Source organism: Python bivittatus, unplaced genomic scaffold (genome assembly GCF_059951505.1).
Source record: "Python bivittatus isolate LINGU-HERP-01145 unplaced genomic scaffold, Pbiv_v1 ctg000980_np1212, whole genome shotgun sequence".
Taxonomy (NCBI): domain Eukaryota; kingdom Metazoa; phylum Chordata; class Lepidosauria; order Squamata; family Pythonidae; genus Python; species Python bivittatus.
The window spans coordinates 56143940-56166852 of NW_028277125.1; the positions used below are offsets into that span (position 1 = coordinate 56143940).

At 36.7% G+C, this 22913-nt stretch overlaps 1 protein-coding gene across 2 annotated transcripts in view; it reads right to left on the reverse strand.

Annotated features, from left to right (window-relative positions):
* Positions 1-22913, reverse strand: part of CACUL1 (CDK2 associated cullin domain 1) — a 41834-nt gene that overhangs the window by 16404 nt on the left and 2517 nt on the right. For both annotated transcript variants that reach the window (XM_088131844.1, XM_007426937.4), the window contains exons 3-4: positions 18819-18921; positions 6622-6717 (exon numbers count right to left, since the gene is read on the reverse strand). In XM_088131844.1, the coding sequence (XP_087987970.1) occupies positions 6622-6717; positions 18819-18921 (199 nt within the window). The remainder of the gene's footprint in view (positions 1-6621; positions 6718-18818; positions 18922-22913) is intronic.

Below are 22913 nucleotides of genomic sequence, written 5' to 3' on the forward strand. Positions count from 1 at the left end.
TATCTACAATGTTTTATACTTACCAAGTGTTGGGAGAACGTACTACACTATATAAATATGATTATGCAACAAAATCTAAAATGTTCAGAGGATAATATTCTCTTGACCGATATACCTAGCATATGGAATCTGACATCTGGAGAACATAAATGGATTCTCCGTGCCCTTACTATGGCCAAAAGACTGATATTGCAGCATTGGAAAGATAAACGTATGGCCCCCTTTATTCAATGGATTGAAGACCTGATTGCACTTGCTACTTATGAATGGATTGCCTATAGATGTAGACTTTGTATGGACAAGTATAATGAAATATGGGACTCATTTATACAAAATACAGTAGGTTTTTTAAAAAAAATGATAGTTACATAAATGTATTAGAAATAAATATGTACTTGCATAATATTTGCATTAGGCAAGTATATATAGAATTGTAATTGTTTGCTGTTATGAGATATTAACATTTTTTTTTCCTTTGTTGGATTTCTTTCACTTTTTTGTTAAAGTACTATGTGTTTTTTTTCTTTTTCTCAATAATAAAAAATAAACAAATAAACAAAAAAGAGCTATGGTCTTCATCAACCCAACAGAGGAGGGAAGAGAGCTTAGAAAATAGTGTGATACAAAGTAGTGGGACTGGAAGCCATACACAGAGTGTGGACACATCCAATAATGAGTGTAAGAGAACCAGTCTCTCTATCACATGCACAGGGTATGAGAATTAAACAGGAAGAACTAGAAGTCTTAATGCAGGAACTTAAATATGTTTTAGTAGACCTTACCTGGTAAGACAAAACTTCTGAGTGAAATGAATGGCCCACCTCTATTATGGCTTAGTGAGGTAAGTGAACCCAGCCATTTTCTATCAATATAAATGTTACACTAGATCCTAACTTCATTATCAACTCTTCAAATCAATTCATCACTGTGTAAAAGGCAGAAGCCTGGATATTCAAGAAGCTGCTTAAGGGATTGTACTACTATTCTCTGGAGAGAGTGACAAACCCAGGATTATATATTTGGTGGTACAGTGCTTTACAGCTGAGTAAACAAAGGCAGGATTGCTTCATTGTGATGCGACAATCCTTGTTTTCAGTGTCAACCTAACTTCATTGATTTTTTGTTTTTGTTTTTTTTAAAAAACTAGTTAATACATTTGTTGTGTTAAGGCTCTAAACACAAACCCAATAATTCCTAGCATTTAGAATTCTGATGGAATGTTACTTTAGCAGTCGAAACATATAAAGTAAGCAACACAGTTCAGAAGGAAGCTTTTCTTTCTACCTATTTTGTTACTCTTTAACACAGGAATTGCACATAGTATCAAGCAATTGTTTAATGCCAATCTAAGAACAAGTATAGCAGGTAGGCAATTCTTTCTCAAGGCTCATCTTCTGCTGATCTACAGCATTGCTGTTCCTTAATATCAGACTTTTCTCCTCTATAAATAAGCATAATTAAATGCAACTCAACCAATGTCAAGAGACAAGATGTGCCATAGCTTCTAAAATGATGATAAATGTTAAACCTTTTTACGCCCCACCCCCGGTATCTCTTAGTCAACAGGCAGACTGGTGAATAAGGAAAAAAACAAATGGTTAATGTTTCTAAACCTCTAAAGCCATTCAATGTTGCTATCAAAACTGAGTGCTTTATGCTACTTCCTCATCCTTTGTACTAGTACACAGAATAACTGAATCATAACCAAATTCCATGCATTTTCTGGAAGGAGTTGTTTTTGAAAGTCTTTGATTAGGAAATTTCCAGGAAAAAAAAATCCAATTCCTATAAAATTTTCAAGAGAACAGGCATCATAAACTACTCTCCTCCCTTTACCAGAAATGAGAAGTGAGACCTGCAACTAAATGTGATCTTGCACAGCTGCTAAACATTCCAATCAACCACTTCCAGGCAGTCTGTTCCATTGTTACTTCCACCTAATTTCTGTATTCTCCCATAATTAATCAACATTCTATAGGCAATAAGCAGTCCTGGGGCAGGATTCCCCAGATTCTTCATGATACATACCAGAAAACTCTGGTGCCGATCTAAGGGCACCAGGATTTTCTAATGTTAAAAAGTGGGGAATATGCTCACTTTATATAGCTTCTAAAATAAGTTAAAACCCTTCTGCCTACTGGTCCAATCCAATGAATTACTGTTGGATTTTTAATTTAAAAAATCAGGCCAGAAGAAATCTACACCAATAATAAATAAAAATGAAAACAGTGTAGATGTAATCTGATCCACTAATCTCTCTCCTCTCTTTTTGGCAGTCATTAGAAAACTGCATCAAGGTATCTAAAATAAATAGCACTGGCTTTCCTACCTGAACCATCTACATACTTATAGCTGGAAGCATTTTAGTGTGGATCACTGCCTAACTGCAATCCAAACACCTGCATATTCCATAGAATTTGCTGGCAGGCTGCTAAATAAGTATCTAATTTCTGATATGCCATTATCACTCAATCAGTTTATTGATATGACCGCAGGTCACAAGAACATGACATGGCACAAAAAGGGAGTGCAATAAGTGATAATAAAAATAAAACAACAGACAAAGCACATGAGAGATTTAAGTTAAAACTGAACCAATACTACAGTTATGGACCTAAATATTTCTTTCTGAGTTTAAAAGAAAGCATGACAAAGGTAGTAACCAGACTGCTAACAGTTGGGATCACCATGTGAGGTAGTTCAGTCATTCAGCATCTAATCCCTTAAGTTTATAACCAATGTTTTCCCCTGATTTCACTGTAGATAGCACAGTAGAGGACATAATGGATAATGTCCTCAACTTGGCCAGCACAGAGAGGCAAAGGTACTGTTCCATGGGAAGTTTACAATCTCCCTTCAAGGTATACAGAAAGCATGGTCTGAAAACGCAGAGGCGTAAAAGCGTTCCTCAGTGAAGGGTTAGTGATATTGGCCAGATACTGGGATAGGCTATTGTTTCTCATAATGGTAGTACCAAGATGAAAACTGTTGTAAAAAGACTGTACCACAATAGCATGCTGTTTGAAAAGCTTATCCCTGATGTTTTTACTGCTCCAAAAACTAAGTTCCCTAGGAGACAGGAAGTACAAGTAGGATAGGAGAGAGGAAACTGGTCCATCAATTTCTGGCAATATAATCCAAGAAGCAGAGTTTAATTAAATAGTATTCTTGGAGGCTCATTTCTTATAGTACCTTAAAAGTGCAAGGTGAATTTTAACAGAGATTAAGGGCAACCCCACTTCCAACCTAAGAAAGGCTGTAGGAGTGCTCTGCGGAAAGGCACCAAAGACAATAAATACAACATAAAGTTATTTTTTAATATCCATTAATGTACTTTTGAATTTAAGGCCTTCAGAGCAATATAGTGATCTATCATATTATGCGCTTTACAAAAACCTGTCTGTTCTAGATGTAAACAGTTTGTGGCTTCCTCTCAATCCTCTAATTTATTAAGTGAACCACATATGTAACAACTTAACTCCTTCTTGTAAACAACAAAATAATTCTATGTAGGCAAATGAGCAGGATAACAGGAAGGCACACCATTCTGTATTTATACTGCTACACTGTTTTTCTGTTAGTCATAGATGAAAAATCTAGGGCTTCTTCCATAGCAAGCCATATCTTGAAAAACCCCTCCTAAAACACAGACCTGTACTCTTCTGGATTAGTAGATGATGATGATGATGATGATGATGATGATGATGATGATGATGATAGCAGATTTTTGTAAAATATTATCTGTGGTCTGATGGAGTTTCAAATATCAAAAGCCCTTGAGAGGTCTAGAAAATAATTAATTTGCCTAGCATTTTAGAGACCTCCTTTCCCTCCCCTGCTGTTTCTTTTCAGTGTAAATACGTGATCTACCAGATATTTAATATTTCCAGCCTAACTATTCACTGCTACCTATATGGGCCATAGATTCAAACAATGGAAAGGGAAAAAAAAGTACAAATGATGCTTGAATGTTCTTGTGATATTACACAGATGGAAAGTTAGCACAAATTTCACTTTTATCCTAGTCCATTTCTGAAATCACATTTTAAAATCTCAACATAACACAAAGTTCTTTTAAATCCTTGAACTAATTGTAGAATGTCTTGTTCTCTCTGGCAGTGTTTCTTTTCATGGATGGTATGCCTTCACTGAGTCATCTAAGCTGTGTAGCTTTTATTTCATTAGAAGCATTTTACCCCACCTTTCAAAAATCTTTCCTAGGCTTAAAGCACCATGCTATGATGCAATAAAAATTCATATAATAAATTAAGCTGAAAACAGCAAATGAAAAGTATCTAGTAAAGCTAATTGTCAAGCATTAACACTAAACATCAAAGCATCTCTGCTTTGCACTAAAGGGCCAGAAATGAGGGCCACCACCGCAATACAATTCAACAAGCAGAGCTTCCAACACTTCCAACCTAAAAAACACAGGCAGGGTGATATGGGCACAGATTATCTTCTATAACCTAACCCCCAATCTAGTACTTTGAATGGACTCAGAAATGCATTAAACACAGGATTGATGTAATACATTATTTTCTCAAGTCTTAATATCCATCTCAGAATGTCTAAGCTGGCTCCAATAAAAATAATTTTATCCACAAAATATAACACAGATTCATCCATTGGGCTTGAAACAGTTCTACTGTATTCAATAAGACCCCTCTTGCTGGAGGCAACTCCAGGGATGAGCAGCATTGTGGAGATTAGTAAAGCAACTGATTATTTTTTACCACCACACTGAAGAATAAGACTGAGAATGGATTTTACTTGTACTGGTTCTGTCACTTTTGCTTAAATCACTAGTCCAATTATTTCATTGCTTTTATCTCAGACGCAAAGAGCCTTTTTTCGGTCGCCATTCATTACACTTCTGACACTCAGAATGGCCTCTGATAATCTCACTATAACAACCAGACTTATATCAAAGTAATTCATCTTTAAGTATCTGCTCTTAAACTGTTGAAGGGCTTTAAAGGTCAGTACTGGCAATTTAATTGGGCCTGGGAGGCTATGAACCAGCTTATAGAACCCAATTGTATTTTGAATTTACAGTAGTTCCTAGCCCATTTTTAGAGAAAGCCCCCATACATTGCCCTACAGTAGCATAACACAGCAGTTATCAGTCCTAGATAGGTAATGGATATAATATGTGAAAAACTCATAACACAAACACTGTCTTAAGAGGATTAAACTGTTTTAAGAAAAATGCAGCACCATCCAGAACAAGTCAGTCATACGTTTCTAGACAGATCAATTATTTCTCAACACCACTCGATCATGGTTAGATTGAGTTTCATATTGTTCCTCAGTCTGCAACTATTTAGTCTTGGGAATGATTCTCTTCATTTGTTGAATTAGATGAAAAAGAAAACTAGAGCTGTGTGGCATCATACGATGACATTTAATTATAAATCTCCAGCTTATCTCACCACACACAATTTAAGCGAACAAAAGGAATTCCTCAGCACGTACATCATATGGAGGGCAGTAGTCTCCTAAATACAACCTCTGAGATTGGCCATCAAAGTACGAAAGTATCCATCATAGCAGGATGCCCCAATTCCCCATACTGACCACCATGATACAAGGCTGCAGGTTTTCCATGCCTGCTTAAGGGACTATTCTCATTTGGTCTTCTGCATTTCACTGGTGTACTCTTGCCTTTCCTATTCTGAAAGTGCAGATAATGAGTTCATCTGCGCAAATATTTATTTAATCAACTTACAGGCCATCTCATGCTTCTCAATGTATTTTTTTGCATCTGTTTCTTTTGTTTCTATTTCTACTATGCAAGGGATTTGGGGGAACAGAGGATTTCTTCCCCAAGAAGACTTCCCTTTACTGAAGGAATCCTTTTTGTCTAATACTTTCTTGATATAACCCGTTATTCATGCTAGTGACCTTCTAAATTTTTACTGTAATTTTCTTGATCTGTAACATACATTCTAGTTTCTGTTACTGGAAAGTAAAACAAACTCAGCATATATAAAGGTTTAATGCCACAATCATTTTAATGCTATGCTCAAAGGCAAAATTCTGAATGCCCAATGTAGTATTACCATGGATTTTACACTAGGAGCAGCATATGCATATACTTTTTCCTTGCCCAAAAAGGGCAACCCTTTTCTGACCATATACACAATCCAGAGAAAGAGACATGTAACATACAACAGCACAGCTGTGATCACTCTGGTTTAAATCAACCAGAATGAGGCTAATGGATTACTAAGATGAATTCACTCTGCGGAAGACTAGGGTGATTATTCCAACAAGGTCCTGGAAAGCTAGATGTGATTTCACAAAGGAGAAAAATATGAAGAAGGAATGGAAGCCTGGAAAATAAAAGTATCAAAAGTTAAAGGACAAGCCCTTGTCACAGCTAGAACCATAATTAAAGTGTAGGACCATTGCCTCCCAAATGGATGGAAACTAGTATTAACTGCCCCCATTTGCGGGGGGAGGGAGAGAGAACTAAAATAAGCAGAGGAAATTAGAAAAGCTGGTTGTTCATCAATCTCTTTCCTGACTCACAATAAATATTATATGAGAACCCAGTTGCTGATATGGATAACTAGTAATCTGGCTAGTTCTTTCCATTCAAATCTAATAACTTACCATATATATGAAAAGAGGCACAATGCTCTGTAATGCTCCCATATACTGCCCAAGTGCTATGTTAAATCTTTCAATGTAGAGATCTGGAGGGCTGGCCTGTAAAAGATAAAAGAAAACAGATCTCTTATGAAAATGAAGGGAACCTTAATTTTGGCATAATCAGATTGGGCTTGAAGATTTAAAAAAAACAAAACCTAATGTGAAAGATTAGAACTGATTTAAAACAAACATTATACCATTAATGCTTCATCTACCCACCAACCCCAACCCCTTGCAAACTTCAAGGAAGAATCACTTTGACAGTCCATGACATATTAAGTATATGCATACTATTAACAAGTTCATTCTCCTTGGGTATCCAAAATGGCACAATCTAAGAAAGAAAAGGAAGATATCAACAAGAAAAAGTAGGGGGGAAAAACAAACTCCAGAATTGGAGTATTCACCCTCAACCCAATGATACCTAAGCATGCTCAGTACCCAAATGCCAAGGGTTGGGTGGGAACTGCATAAAAGAGATGGAATGTAATATTCTGAGAAAGGTTATCGCCCCCCCCATCTAAGTTTATGCTATATATGCAGACCCTATGTGAGGAGCTCTGTCAAATGCATACTTTTAGATGGAACTTAGTAGGTCCAGTATAATATGTCTGTGCTAATATGTCCAGTGAAATTCCAGAGCTATAGACAAGATTGTGAAGTAAAAAATATTTCTTACAAAGAAAACAACATGGATATGTTCATAACATTATTAGGAATTTAGCTTGGCAGAGAGGAGACTTTGTCTTTTTTACTGACTTAACATTTTTTTTAAAAGTATGATGAGGTCTTGCTGAAAGGATTAGGGTCCTCCATAAAAGGAACATAAGGTAAGTACATTCAAAGAAGTCACAATCAGGTTAATATACTTGTCTTAAATGGTTTGAAGTGCATCATTTTCTTCTCTATTCGTAATTTAGAATAATTACTCTTCATTAATTAAGTTAATCAGATAATTGCATAATCTAGGCATAAAAAAATCCTATGTCATACATGCCATTCATGGAGGGAAACAGAAATGGTATAACAGTGCCCAACCTAGGCCTTTCAAATGTGCAGGACTACAATCTCCATGATTCTCAGGCAGCCGGCTGCTGGCTGGAAATTCTAGCAGATACAGTGTCAACCCATCTGGAAGGTATCAGGTTGAGGAAGGATGGTCTAGCACAAGTTCTTCTTCAAATCACTGCAATTTGGCTTAACTATGGTACAGCCAGCATAATCTAATACTTTAGAACAGTGTATCTGAACTTTGGCAATTTTAAGGTGTGTGGACTTCAACAGAAACATGACCATATTGTAGCACATTAAGTGTTGCAAGATGCCTCCTAAACCACTTTATTCAAGTCACTGTTTTCCTCATAAAGCTTCAATGAAAGAACACAGGTATTCATGAACAGTAATGCTTTTTAAAATAAAACTAGTGACTATACTTCCATTCCTTTAGACTGATAAATTTCCTGACTACAATTCTATAACTATCAGGTAACAAGAACAGTGCAACCCCTAAGAAACACTGCCAATGGGAAAATGTAATATGGCACATATGAAAGGCACTACATTTGGGAAAGTGAGTTTAGCACACATTTCTCACAGTGTTTTCTCAATCTTAGTCTTTATAAACAAATGTGATTTTCAGATAATATTAACTATTCTGAGGGTTAAAAAAGTATGAGTTCTTGTGTCCCTAACTAAAGGTTAATGCATATAATTATATAATCTACAACATTTTATTGCATACAGATATTTGATTTTCTTTCTTAGCTGATTATATTTTCTCTTAATAGTACCTCTGTTTTTCCATTGTTTGTCATGTCTTTATTATCTGGCAGCAGAATCTAATAAATACACATGCATTTGCTTATAATTTCTCACAGCTATTTATGTAAGTTATTGCTCCTGCTGCAAACCACAGAACAGGTAAAATTCTATCACCAGTGTGATGCTCGTGGTTTAGAGATGAAACCAACTCTAGTCTTATCCATTTGCGCAAAAGCAAATATTATTTTAACTTCCACAAGACTGGCAATAGATATTTCTTTCCTGTAACATCAAAAGGATCAGCAGCAATTCCACCATTGTAGAATAATAGGCTTACATGTTCAAATCTCTCAGGCAATTTAGTGGACAGTATAGTTCAAAACTAGGTAACTGACATCTCCAGCTAGTTCTGGAACTAAGGCATCACGACTAAATCTTGTAACGGAGACTACATACCATCCCATTTCTGCTCAGAAATCATTATCTGAACTTACCTAGTAAACTCATATAGGACTGTGGCCTTAGAATTATAGACTGTACTACATAATGCACCTCAAGGGCTTTTACAACAGTACATGGAAGACAGATTGCTAGCTTTGCTCCATTTGCAAAGCCACTTAGAAAGAACAAAAGCCTTCAATGATCCATAGCAAAATGAAATCATCGTTATCTTTCCTAGGTTCCAACATATACACTTAAGATGGTCAAATATATGCATTATTCAGCAGAGTCACCTAACACAGACATCCATTCCCATTTTGTAGCCTAATTTGCTTTGCTTTAATTCCACAATAACAACACTGACCACAGTTAACCTCAAAACATAACATACAGCAAAGGTTATAATGAATTGCAGACTGTGGTTTAGTTAATTATGACAGTGTTACTTCTATAATCAAAAAGGAACAAGGGGTAAACATAATGAGGAAGGATCCTGTTTATTTTTAGAAATCCTTAAATCACCATTTCTGGGTTTGAACATCCTGAGAAACTGGTTTCAAGGATTTCCTCCCCTCCCCTTGTAGGTTTAGTTTTGGCAGAGGGAAGCAAAGCAGAGAAAAAGGAAAATGGAGTATATAAGTATATACTCCATATAAGCATTACCAGTCCAATAAAATCAAAGTTTAAATCAGATCAGGATGATAATTGGGCTTTATTAGTAATCAGGAACTTAACAAGACTTAACAAGTTAAACTATTTTCTTCCAGCTAAAATGACTCTGTGTTCAACTAAAATCAAATACTTAATCCATTCAACCTTGTGAATTATGGAAAATGGAGCAAAACATGGCAACTTCTTTAATGCTATCCAGAACAAGGAACAATATATCAAATTAGTCTTTTAATAAAGAAAAGATCTGCAAGACTCGAAACAGAAGAGGAACTGAAAATCAAGACATCTGTGTGCATTTTCCATGCACCAAAATAGCCTGTTTGCATCCCATGACTAACAAATGAAGGGCATGCAAAACTTTCAGATTTTAAAACAAATCATATATATTCCAAGAATTTGGCCTTATGCTTTGAACAAATCTTGGCTTTGTCAAACAATATTGTTCTGAGTGGTCCAGGCTGTTCCAAGTACTACAACTGAAGTTTTGCTTGGCAGCTTTTGATTGGTTTGTTTTTAATCTTTCAGGCCAGCCAGTCAGCACAGACTGACTGGTCCCTCTACTACTGGTTGATATTGTATAAGGTGATATGGGCAGGAGGAAGCAGTGGTTATTAAGCACTTAGTTCAGAGATAAGGAGCCACTATAAAATCTATTCTGCTGATGCTTCTGCATAGATAGAAGACTGCTTTTAACTGTATGCCTGCTTAGCTATCTAAGCTACTTCTGTTTTTACAATTCTTAAAATAGCAAATGCCACTAAGGCTGCTGAGGTTCAAGTAACAAAGTTAACAGCATGGGTTGGTTTGCTGAATGTTATTATGAACTTTCACACTGTGTGTTGTGTCTTGTTAAATTCCCAGTTACATTTAAAGCAGCAAAAACTTTTGTTTTGCCTTATTAAGCTTCTGATGTTGTTTTTGACAACAACATTCAAGTAGTTTGCCATTGCTGTCTTCCAAGGTGTTTTTTAGCTTTCCAGTCTAAGTCTATTGCCACAGGATTTCCTAGTGGTCTCCCATCCAAGTACTAACCAGGATTAACTCTACTCGACATTTTTGAGACCAGCTAAGTTTGGCTATGACTTTTATGCTTACATAAGATAAACAAAAGTTAAAACAAATCACCCAACTTTGGGGATGAAATCATAGGTGCCTTATAAACGTTTCATGGGAAAAAGGCTTAGGGTCACATTTGACAGAGACTGTTTAAAAAGTCACCAAAGTGACTATATTTATTTTGAAATAATTTGTGTTCATTTGGCTGTACAGTCATGTATACCTTGAAGAAAAATATTTATTACATATATTTCAATACTGCCCAGCTCCCAAATTCCTATTTTCATTTTCTCTTACAAAACAAGATTCAAAGAGAAAATAAATACCATTTAGTTTTGCTGAAAACAAATAAAAAAAAAATTAAAAGCCCTTCATTTTGTTGTCTTTGTAACTATGAGGACTGTTCCTGTGTGCAAAGAATAAAAATAATATAGAAAAAGTAAAAATAAACCAGTATTATTATCACTTAACATGTAATCTGCAAGTGAATATTAATACATTTAACCAAAGAGTCAGTGAGATCCAAAATACCTAATTCACTGGAAATGAGTAATGGTCATGGAATTTCACTGCAGTACCTTTCTCAGTAAAAATGAGGAAACAACATTAGGGAAGCTTTTGCAAGTAATCAACCTTGTCAGAAGACACATATAGTGCCATTTGGCAAGTCAATCATTTAACATCCCAAAATATGGTGATGAAAATCTCACAATACTCCTATATTTGATTAGAAGTCCACATAAACAGAGAAACATTAATGTTAGACAGTTCTCCAATCAATGAAGTTTGCACAACTGTGGAACTTAGTCTGCCACTATTATCACAAAGATAAAGAGCAAAATGTATATACATGACTCAAACCAAACAGTACATAAAGTGACTATGTTACACGAAGTCTTATGTAATAATAAACTGGCTAGTCATTAATATCATTCAGAGGAAAAACACTGGGAAATAAGGGGGAAATTGTGTGAGAAAAATTGTATTTTTTATTATATCCGAATGTAATGGAAGGTATCTGCAAGGAGGAGACTGGTATGGGAAATCAAGGCTGTCAGGAGGGAGGTAGTGCATTCCAGAGAGGGGGACAAGGCAAGTGCTTTCTCAGTCCACAGTAACACCATGAGAAGAAGAGGTTTGGACTAGCCCCTCCCTAGAGTATCACAGGGTATATCCACTTGTTGCTGTAGTGCAGAGTTAGTCTGGCGAGATTCTGTCTAGAGGCTATAAGCAAATAAAGGAACCAGACTGGATGGAACTGTTTCATCGTCGTTCTTGGGCTGAGTCTGACACCGAAGTCCCAGCACATTCTGAGGGAGTGCCTTTGTCAGTCTGAGCGCATCCACCTCCTACAAGCTATTTGATTCACAGTTTTCTTCTGAAGAATTGCTGCTTCCTTGAAACATGTTGGGACTTTTGGTATAGTAACAAATATATTTTTCTCATACCAATTATTTTTCCTTACTTTCCACCTAGCCATTAAGGTGTCACAACACTCTTTATTGCTTTTGCTGCAAAATCTAATATGGCTATCCTTCTGGAAACTTCCATCTCAGTTATTCCAAAATATACCCAATTTACCCTGGCCTTCTTTTCTGATGTACAGAAGTCACTTCAATATGCAAACTGAGATTTCCTAATTCATTGAAGTCAGATGGAGTTTTCAAGATACTATCTAACACAGAGCAGTTGTAAGTGAAAATTTAAATACTGGAAGAGTCATGCACCCAGAAGAAAACACTTGAAATATCCACATAAGATTTAGAAAAGAATATCCTGCTTGGAAGGAGTCAGCACAGCTTTAACAAGAATAGGTCATGCCAAACCAACCTGATCTCTCCCCCCCCCCGCTTTTATTTATTTATGAGTGAGTGAGTGAGTGAGTGAGTGAGTGGTCAGTTAGTTGGCCATGAGAATGCAACTGGCATAGTATGCCATGATTTTAGCAAAGCATTCAACGAAATTTCCCATGAGATCCTAGTACAGTAAAGAAGACAAAATGTGGGCTAGACTATGCTACAATTAGCCAGATACAGAACTGACTGAACAAACAAACTCAACATATGTATGCCAATATCTCCACAGGAAGCAGAAGGGAAATGTTGAATGGCGTATTAGAGGACTCTGTCATAGGCCCTATGGAATTCAACTTATTTGTGATGACTTGGGTAAGGGATAGAAAATATTATCATCAAATCTACAGATAAGACAAAAATGGGGTGATGGCAAACACTTTACTAGTTTGTATCAAAATTCAGGGGGATTTTGACAAGCCAGAACACTGAGCAAAAATACAGCAAGTTGAATTTCAATAGGAACAAATGCAAGATCTTATATTTGGGCAAGAAAAATCAAAGGCAAGAATATATGTTGGTGGGGCAGGAGAACTGAAGACGACAGTAGTACATGCAAAAAGCACCTGGGTGGTCTTACAAGTTGAACATAAGATAACAGTGTGATATAGCTGCAAAATAAAATATAAAATAAAACACAATCCTAGGTTGCAGAACTGAAGCATAGTATCAAGGTATCTCTTGGAAACCTCTCTATACTGCTTTAGTCAGTCAATACCTAGAGTACCCCACCAAGTTTTGGGCAGCATATGTTAGATAAGACATTGACAAACTGGAGTGCGTCCATATGAAAGCAACAAAAATACCAGATCTGGAAGGAAAAAAAAAAGTTATGAAGAACAAATAGAAGTATGGGGTACGTTTATCCTGGAGAAGAAAGTACAGAGTGAGATGACAGCATTCAAATATCTGAAAGGCTGTTATGTAAAAAATGGGGCAGAATTGTTCTAGAAGTAGGGCAAGAAACAAGGAAGCAGATTTTGGTTGGACTTCAGGAAAAAAATTCCTAATAGCAGGAGCTGTTCAACAATGGAAAAGACAGCATTGGAAGGTGGTGGATTCTCTTCTGCTGTAAGTGTTTAAACTGAGGCTAGATGGCCATCTGTCAGGGATAATGGACAGATCGATACCTTAAATGATCTCCAAGCTCTCTTCCAACCCTAACATTCTATGTTTCCTTAACTTCTATATGTAATGCATACACAATTTTGCAAAGCAGTCTCAGTGCTAACTTTCATTAACAATTCAGCATTACCAATGAACTCCTGTACTTCTTCATGGTGACAGTTATACAACAGGTTACCATCTATCCTTATATCCTTAATTTTGAAGATGCATACTTACTCATAATGAGTTAAGTCTAATATCTGAATTCCTACCTAGACATATCTTGCATTTATTGCACAATGTAGAAAAGAGTAAGGAATGCATTAGCCGCTGTTTATTGTGATATACTGTATATAGGCAATGAAGGACAAGAAAGAAATAGACAAAGTAAAATGTCAGTATGGGACTACAGTATGCCTTAGGGGATTTGTAAATCTACACAGTATAATTTAATGCATAGGGATAGTTAAGAATTTTTCAGAAAAGATGTTTTTTATTCTTTAATCTGGATGGTTCAATATTTGGAAAAATATAGCAATTTGCCAGGGAAAGTATTCTGCTGCCACCTGCAGCACAATTGCATAATAGAGAATGAACATATTTTAATCTACCTAGATTCTGAACCAAGCTATTTCATCAAATGCTACTGCCCTGGATTAAAAGTCAAACTATTAAATAGGCACCTTAAACATTTTGGGACAATGGGGGAACATTGAGTGTGAAAAAACAGGAGCTGGTACAGAGACTCAGGACTTCAATTAAATCTCTCTCCTCAGGATACTTAAGAGTTGTCAGGATGAAAAGACAGCTATTACCTTGTTAGGAAATGACCAGTTAGATTAAGTCCTAGTGTTATGCAAGGACAACACAACCTATAAAAAAAGGTTTTGTACAGTGATCTTCATCTTCCACAAAATAACTTAAAATAAGAGGTTAAATGTTCTGATAAGGATTCCATATTATATCCCAATAATCCAGCATGGGCAACCTGTGTCCCAAATATGCCCCCCACCCTAGTACCTCAAGATCATACTGCCAATATGCAACAGCAAAAGTTTAAATTTTAGAAGGTTGATATGTTGATGTTTTACAAATTAGAATAAGAATGGAAGTGGAAGGCCTCTGGAAGACAAATCATTCCCATCCTCTCTCTTAAAATCCCATTGCCAGCAATAGGCAAAAATCACAGCTTTTCAGACCTTTGGTGGGTTTTAAGGGTAAGAATGGGAAAGTCTGGCTCATAGAAATTTCCCTTTTCATTTCCACACTGAGCACACCCACCACCGCCTCTCATATGGGTAGAAAACCTTCATCCTCCTATTCTAGCAGTCTCCTGAAAGCTCAGGAGGTTGAAGGCTCCTCAAACCTTACCTGTCACTTCAATGATCAGGCAAAACTCTCATCTGACTTCCACACTGACACAGATCTAAGCTGGATCAGTTGGTGTAGAGAGCTACAGAGATGGCCTTGTAGTAAATATTCAGAAACCATTACATAAACAAAAAGGACATTCCTTAAGTCCTGTGGAAGGAGACAGTATTAAGAAAAGACTCAGGATGACTCTTCCCTGACTAACTGCTGTATAAGGGGGAGGGGGGAGGGGAAGAAGCACAATCAAACTAGCCAGATTCTGTTATTATAGCCTATCTCAATACTGTAAAGCATAATTCTAGTTTTCCTGTGGAATCTATTTCCTGATCTGGTCTATCTCAAAGGGCTGAGAGTTGCAGCTGCCGATACATGCAGCCCTGATCTGTTTAGGCCTTCCCTCCTTTGTCAGCAGCTCCTTGCTATAGTTTCAATAATGTAATATAACAACAGTAAAATAACTACTCTGATCCCATTTAGATACTGATCAGTAGCCTACTGAAACATTTGGTTCCTCCCTTTATACTCTATACTCCAGGTTCTTGCAAAATTCAAGTATCGCAATTGTTGGGGAAAGATCTACGCTGCCCCCCCAAAAAAACAGTCCAAACCAAAATACAAATGTGCAAAACAGGATCAACTAAAATATCACTGAACTGATACTTAGCACATTTGAAGTCTTTTCCATACAATAATTATCTAGTTTCTACATATTCTAATCAGAGTCCAAATACAGTTTTCACTTTAAAACAGAGCATCCAAAGAAGTTCATGATGAATTCAGATGCATAATAAAAAATGTGGAAACTAACAGCTGCCCTCAAATGGAAGAATGATCATACTGAAATGAAAAAGTTATTCTACTACAGCGAACAAGAGCTGATTAGCTCTTCAAAAGTAAGTAGTTGGGGATCTGCACATAAAAAACAATATTGTACTTAGTGTTCCAATTGAGTCAGTTAGAGAACTTCCCAAAAATCTGATATAAATCTTCAAAAATGACACACACACACACAGAGCCAATCATGTAAGTTTCCCATTAAGTTATTTTTTAACTGAGAATATTTGCTGTAACAGCTTCAAAATGCTTACTTTTTTTTCTGATCATGTAGTTATATTTTTAAGGATTAACCTAATGAGTAATTAAAATGTATATCCTTATTTTGTAAGAAACATTGTATGCATCTTCTTGACCCTTTAATAAGGTTTCACTTGTAAAACCTAAGGGCTAATGAGCTTGGTTAATAACATGAAAGTTGTATCATTTAAGTGAATATTCCAGTATAAAGTTACACAAACAAGAATGGATAGCATATTTCATCAGTGGAGTTGTGGCAGATGGGAATTTTCATGAAACAGTCCCTTCTCCCCACATACATATAAAGAGCACTTTTTCCTATGGCAATTTTTCAGAAGACATGTGTGCGTTGGCCTATTATACAGATCCAGGACAAGAATCTTTCCCTAAGATGCTAGGGTAATCAGGCAATATTTCCAGTAGCGCAAGGATAATTTCATTGCTCAGCCTCACAACAAGAAGGAATGCATCCTTATGTTGCCAAATGAATGTAGAATAGTCCAGTATTCCAAAGGGATGTTCCTTTTTTTTTTTTCCTGGAACATACTGATCTGGAAGTGCTTCACCTCTGGAAGTAAATCTTCCAAAACATGAAGTATTTCAGTCACCGGGTATGGTTTGGCCTCAAAATAGGCCCATTTGAGGGCTGGATTATATTCAAAGCACTGTTCTGGAAATGATCTGTCTTGCTACAAGCTTACCTCAAGAAGCACATTACCAAGATCCTTCATGTTTCCTCCACCACGATAAAAGAGCAATCTACTAATCAGACCAGAGTCCAACAACTCCTTTGCAACTACAAATATATGTGCTTGCAGATCACCAACAGAGTACACAATTTTAATTGACAATGTTGTAATTAAGATATAAGAATGGTAATGAGGTGTTTCTTAATTACCTATTGCAAAAGCATTTGCAAATCACATGCAAAGTATAGACTCACTAAAGGAGCTTGGGAAAGGATTATGCTTATCCTCAAGAAAGGGAATATCCTTATAAGAATAATCTGCTAGAAAATGCCAGAGCTTAACTAGCCATTCGCCTCAACAACCAGCATTGTTGCTTTTAACAATGGCTGCTGCACAGTTTTCTACTAACTATAAGCCACAGCCATTTCAACTGAAATACAAATCCACCAGGTCAGAGATGTATAACCTCAGGGTGGCATGCAGCCCCCCCAAAACCTGAATGTGCTCCTACAGACTTTCAAAAATTATAATTTTTAAGTTTACAAAAGAATATTAAGTGCACATTTGGGAATAATCAAATTAACAAGCAATGAGCAAAAGATTTCAAATTTGAAACGTTTACTTCAGCTTTTGGATGTTTTAGAATTGAAGTCTTGTCTACACTACTAACACTAGTTATATTTAATTTTAATAAACATTAGCTCTAAGTTAAAATTAAATTTAGTTTTTAGTACTTCTTTTTAATTTCATCCAAAATAATATAAATGAAAAAAAAAGTTTAAGTAAAAGCAAGAAAAAAAAAGAGTCTGTAGTACTTTTTGAAGCATAGCTCCTGGCACATGCTCAAAGATGAAGTGCAACTTTTAATCCAAAAACATTGTGTGCTATGCTGTATCTACTTAAAGGGGGATGAGGTCCCCGTGTGCAAATATAACACTGGTATTTCATTTAAATACAGAAGTGTAAGAAGAAAGTGACAATATCAAGTTAGCTATATATTTATTAAGTGAGCTACCATTATTAGAAAACCTACAGCATACCAAAGTAACACACTTTTCCTCAAGGTCCCATTTACTGACAAATCTCAAGGGTTTCAAGATGAAGCTACATTTCTCATACATATTAATACCTGATTACAACAAAAGCACAGCAAGATGCAAATATGAAATTGTATTTTTTTTCTCTGACATTGAAGACTGAACTGGAAACTGACAAGCAAACTATCTCATTTATTTACTTTTACTCCTGTTCTGTCAGTGTATTACTCACTTTCTGATGCCATGCAGGCTAATTTTTAACAAGCAACAAATGTAGGTCAGTATTAAAACCAGGTTCTAAATAAATTGCCTGTGATAAAAAAACAAGTATCTTCAGATGGTCAGAAAATTAAGTTTTGGAAACTAGGAGGTTTCTTTCTTTAAACTGACAATCTGAGTAGAAATGATCAGCATATTTTGATAAACCTAATTAAGTACAAACCAGTTTATAATAATACCCTTGCATGAAAGTTGACAGTGTCTCAACCCAAAGTTCTACAACAGATTAAAGACTAATTCAAGCTGGCTAGGAATAGATACATACAGGCACACATCCAGTACTACATGTTTCTTCATACATTTGAGCAATTATCCTAAACTTTGCTCACCACTATGGCTGATTTCAAAATACTGAACAGAGTCAGACCTGGTCAGTACTTAGATGGGAGATCACCAAGAAATATCATAGTTACAGGCTAGACCAGGAAGCTGAAAGAGCATCTCAGAAGAAGGCAATGGCAAACCAGTTCTAATTGTTGCCAAGAAAATTACATGGAGATGTCCCTGAAGTCATTAAGAATCAAATTCAACCTAAAGGAGACGTTTCTTATTCACACCTGTATGTGCTCAGAGCAAATCCACCATGTATGTTAATTCATCTTTGGGATCATGATCTCTTTTGAAATATATGAGCTCACATGGATAGTAATATTTGAGATTCCTAGAAAAGAATTACTCAACAACTAATGCATTACAAATCAGGTCAATCAAGTTCTGCACAGGTAACAACTATGGCAGCAATAACTCCAAATGATCACTGGCATTTTACTGGGATACTATGCTAAGTCCCAGGAAAATAAAATTGTGCAGATTCTTACCTGCAGCTCCTTTGAGACTCTCTCTAAGTGGTTAGTTATCTTTTTTATTAGGTCACTATACATCTGTTCCGAATGCTGCTGGCACACACATTTATATACACAACTGCAGAAATAAATACAGGAACAGTGATGAATTGACAATATTAAGCCAGTAGAAATTTATTTTAAATATATCAGCATTCTAAACTAAGACCCCATTATCTAATAGGTTTGTGGAAGCAGATCTGTATTTGTTGGATAATTCCACAAGTTCTGAAAGCTCAAGGCTGCCTCACATATAATGATTCAACTATTAAACTCTGGCAGTACCTAATTTCTAAGATTTTTTTTTAGTTATTTCAACATATTATTAAGACACGTTTTAACCAAACGTACTTGAATTTCATTCTATCATTAATGCTATTTTGAAATTTTATATTTTTAAGCATGCATTTATTCATGACAACAACACAACATTCTAGGCATTTCTTTTCAGGCATAGAACTGACATTAACAAAGGAACCCCTTTCCAATATTTCATTACAAGGCAAAGATCTGGATTTCAGGTTAGTTAGCCACCTTTTCATCCCACTGAAATCAACAGAACTAGTTACTTCTAACTAGGTTAACTTCAATTGCTTTCAATGTGCCTAAAATATTATTAATATCATCTAACCTTAGTAATATTTTTAACTGTTACATAAAACAGAGAATTAAGCCTTCCCAAGAATACAGCTGTAAACCATACAACTATCTATTAACATAGAGCTCTGGAGCCACAACCCCATAACTGCACTGTATAGTACAGTACTGTTGCCCTACTTCTATCCCCTAAGGTGCCCAGTTCTATTTTGAGCACTGATTTCTACGACATACACATATTACATCTCCTGAATTAAGAATTGGTTGAAATGTCATGAAAATCACAGTTAAAAACAGGTTCTTTATTTTGAACTAGGAAGTACTACAGATGGCAACTCTTTGATTAAAATCAAAGCATATACCTGTATCTTAACATTAATAGAAAACATGTATGTTCTCTTTACTACTCAGATTATATCTCCATTATTAGCAGCATTAGACATTAAAGTACAGTCAATGCATTAGTCAAATTCAGATCAACTGGAAGTAATGGAATCAGACAGTCCATTTCAATCATGCAGACACAATTAACAAAAGTATGTCCTTTACACAGAGAGCTGATCCATCCAGCTCTACATTCCAAACTAGGATTTCCAGAGCAACTGAGCAAGACAGCAACAAGTTCATTCCACATCTTGGATTTATGTAATACATACCAAAACCAGACTATAGTTTTTTAAAGTAAGAGGTCACGTTTTGCTCTCTTAACCGTGATACATGCAGAGCTAAGGGGACATTACAAATTAGATCGATACCAAAAATAACAGAAAAAAGTATCTTGGCTTTGGACATAAAGAACTAAGGTTTAAACTAATCCAACCGCAGTGAAATTTGGGCAGCTAAGACAAGCACAGTCCTCACTTGAAGTTACCTACTCATGGAATATTAGTGAGGCTGTATGAAGTAAGCTCCACAGAACACTAGATATAAGTAACAACTGTGTGAGGATATGCTAATCACAATACAGCAATAAATAATAAATACTAATGTCATTCTGCATACATTACAACTTCTATTTGTGGGCTCTTCTATCATAAGCATTACTGTCAAAGTATTCTGACACTTTTTTTTTAGGATTCAAATGATGGAAATTGAATATTTCAAAATCTGCACACATTACAGACATCATGCCAGAGCACTATTTACAATAAAAACCATCCATGATGACAGAATCAACATTAGGGACCAATATAAACATCAAATAAATATCTCTTCAGCCACATAAAGTATTGTCCTGCCTCCTCAATTTATCATCTGTAATGGTATGCGGGAATGACATTGTGAGACTGGCGCTGCCAAGGGAACATCAGATAAGAGACAGCATAGTTTGCAGGTGGATAGTGGGCGAGGCAAGAGGCTCAGAAGAGACCCTCCCTAGATTCTCGGCCTATAAAGGAGATGGGGGGAGAAATGTACTTTCAGACTTGCAAAATTCTGTCTATGTAGCTTTATAATAAAGAACAATTAGCTCATCTGGTTGTGCTTCCTATCCAGTTTGCCCCACAAGGCCAACATGTAATGGTATGTGAGAAAGACCTTGAAAGATGGGGCGAAGAGATGCTGCTAAGGATTGTCAGGTAAGAGAGGGCATAGCCCACAGCTGCATAATGGCCAGAAAAAGAGGTTCAGAAGGGACCCTCCTGTGACGGAATGTGAGGGTGGCCTTGGAAGACAGGCAGAAGAGATGCCACCTAGGATCTGCAACAGGGTAACAGTCAAAGAAAGAAAGGAAGGACCCACCTTAACTACTCAGGTGGTAAATAGGGAAGGCTTTCAGACTTGTAAGATTCTGTTAATGTAGCTTTACAATAAAGTAGAATTAGTTCATCATTCAGTCCTTCCCTAAACTAGTCAATTAGGGCTAAGTCATTCTACCCTACATCGCCAGCAAGTAATTTAAAGTCCGAAATATATGCCCTTACTCTTCTCTGTCCCTGCTTGAGCTTTCAGATCTCTCAACTAGCTGTGATTCTCTGTATGGGATCCCCAAAGTGCCCTCTGAGCTTATGCATGAAGTCTTGATAGTTGTCCAGCAGCGGATCGTTCCCCTCAATGAACAGTATTGCCCACTTAGCTGCTGCTTCCTTCAGCAAGCTCAGCACAAAAGACACTTTGGTGCAATCAGTGGGAAATTCCACTGGTCTGCCTACCATAAACATTTCACACTGAGTGACGAATGTCCAAAATTGATCCTGGTCACCTCTGAATTTCTCTGGCAAGCTGTCATGGGAATGCAAGAGCATTGGCTGAGCTACCATCAGTTGTGCTGCGGCAGGCTGAGGTAAATTCTGCCCCAGTTGCTGCATTAGTTATAGCTTGGCATTCTGTAAATTGGTCATCTGTGCATCTACTTGCTGCTGGTGCTGCAACAATGCAGCTGCCAGATGTCCCGTGGATAGTGGGCTTCCTTGAAGCCATTCTCAACATTCCTCTCTTTAGAAGAGAATATGAGACTTGCAGGTTTGATGTCAGCCCTCCCAGGTAAACCAGACAGGAAATAAGACTAGATGAACTAGTTCTACTTTATTGTAAGGCTACATTAACAGAATCTTGCAAGTCTGAAAGCACAAATCCCTGTTTACCACCTGAGTAGTTAAGGCAGGTCCTTCCTAAGTTTCTTTCTTTGACCATTACTCCTTTCTCTTTTATCTGATCCTTCTCTAGGCAGCATCTCTTCCCCCCATCTTCCAAGGCCACCCTCACATTCCATCACACTTCACTAACTTTTCAGGCTGTAAAAGAGACAGCAGGAGATTCTGTTAATATAACCTTACAATAAAGTAGAATTAGCTCATCTGGTCCTGTTTCCTGTCTGGTCTACCTGGGAATATCAATCTTGCAAGTCTGAAAGTACCTTTCTTTCCTTGTCTTCTTTACAGCTTGAGAAATTAGGGAGGGTCTCTTCTGAGCTTCTTGCCCTGCCTACTATCCAGCTGCAGGCTATGCTGTCTCTTATCTGACATTTCCTTGGCAGTGTCTCTTTCCCCAGAATCCCAAGGCCATTCCCATATCATTACACCATCTCTCTTGATCAAGTTATTATTTTTTGTTCAAGTAATGCATGTTGGGGGAGGGGGTGCCTTTGAGTTAGTGTTGACTCCTGGTAACTGTTTAGACTAGTCCCTGAAGTTTTCCTGGCAAGATTTCAGAAGTGGTTTGCCATTGCCTGCTTCCTAGTGCTTAGAGAGAATGACTGGCCCAAGATAACAGAGCTAGCTTTGTGCCTAAGGCAGGACTAGAACTCACAGTCCCTCAGTTTCTAATCTGGTACCTTAACCACCACACCCAACTGGGTCTTTCAAGTAATGCATAGATATTTTATAAATGTTAAACATTAAATAGCTATTTTAAAGATCCTGAATAAGGCCAGTTCCTGGAGTAAGGGGGAAAAAGTCTTATCTTTTAAACATGAATATCAAGGACTGAACCTATTTCTTTTGATGCTTCCAAAATCATTCAACAAGATGCATTACT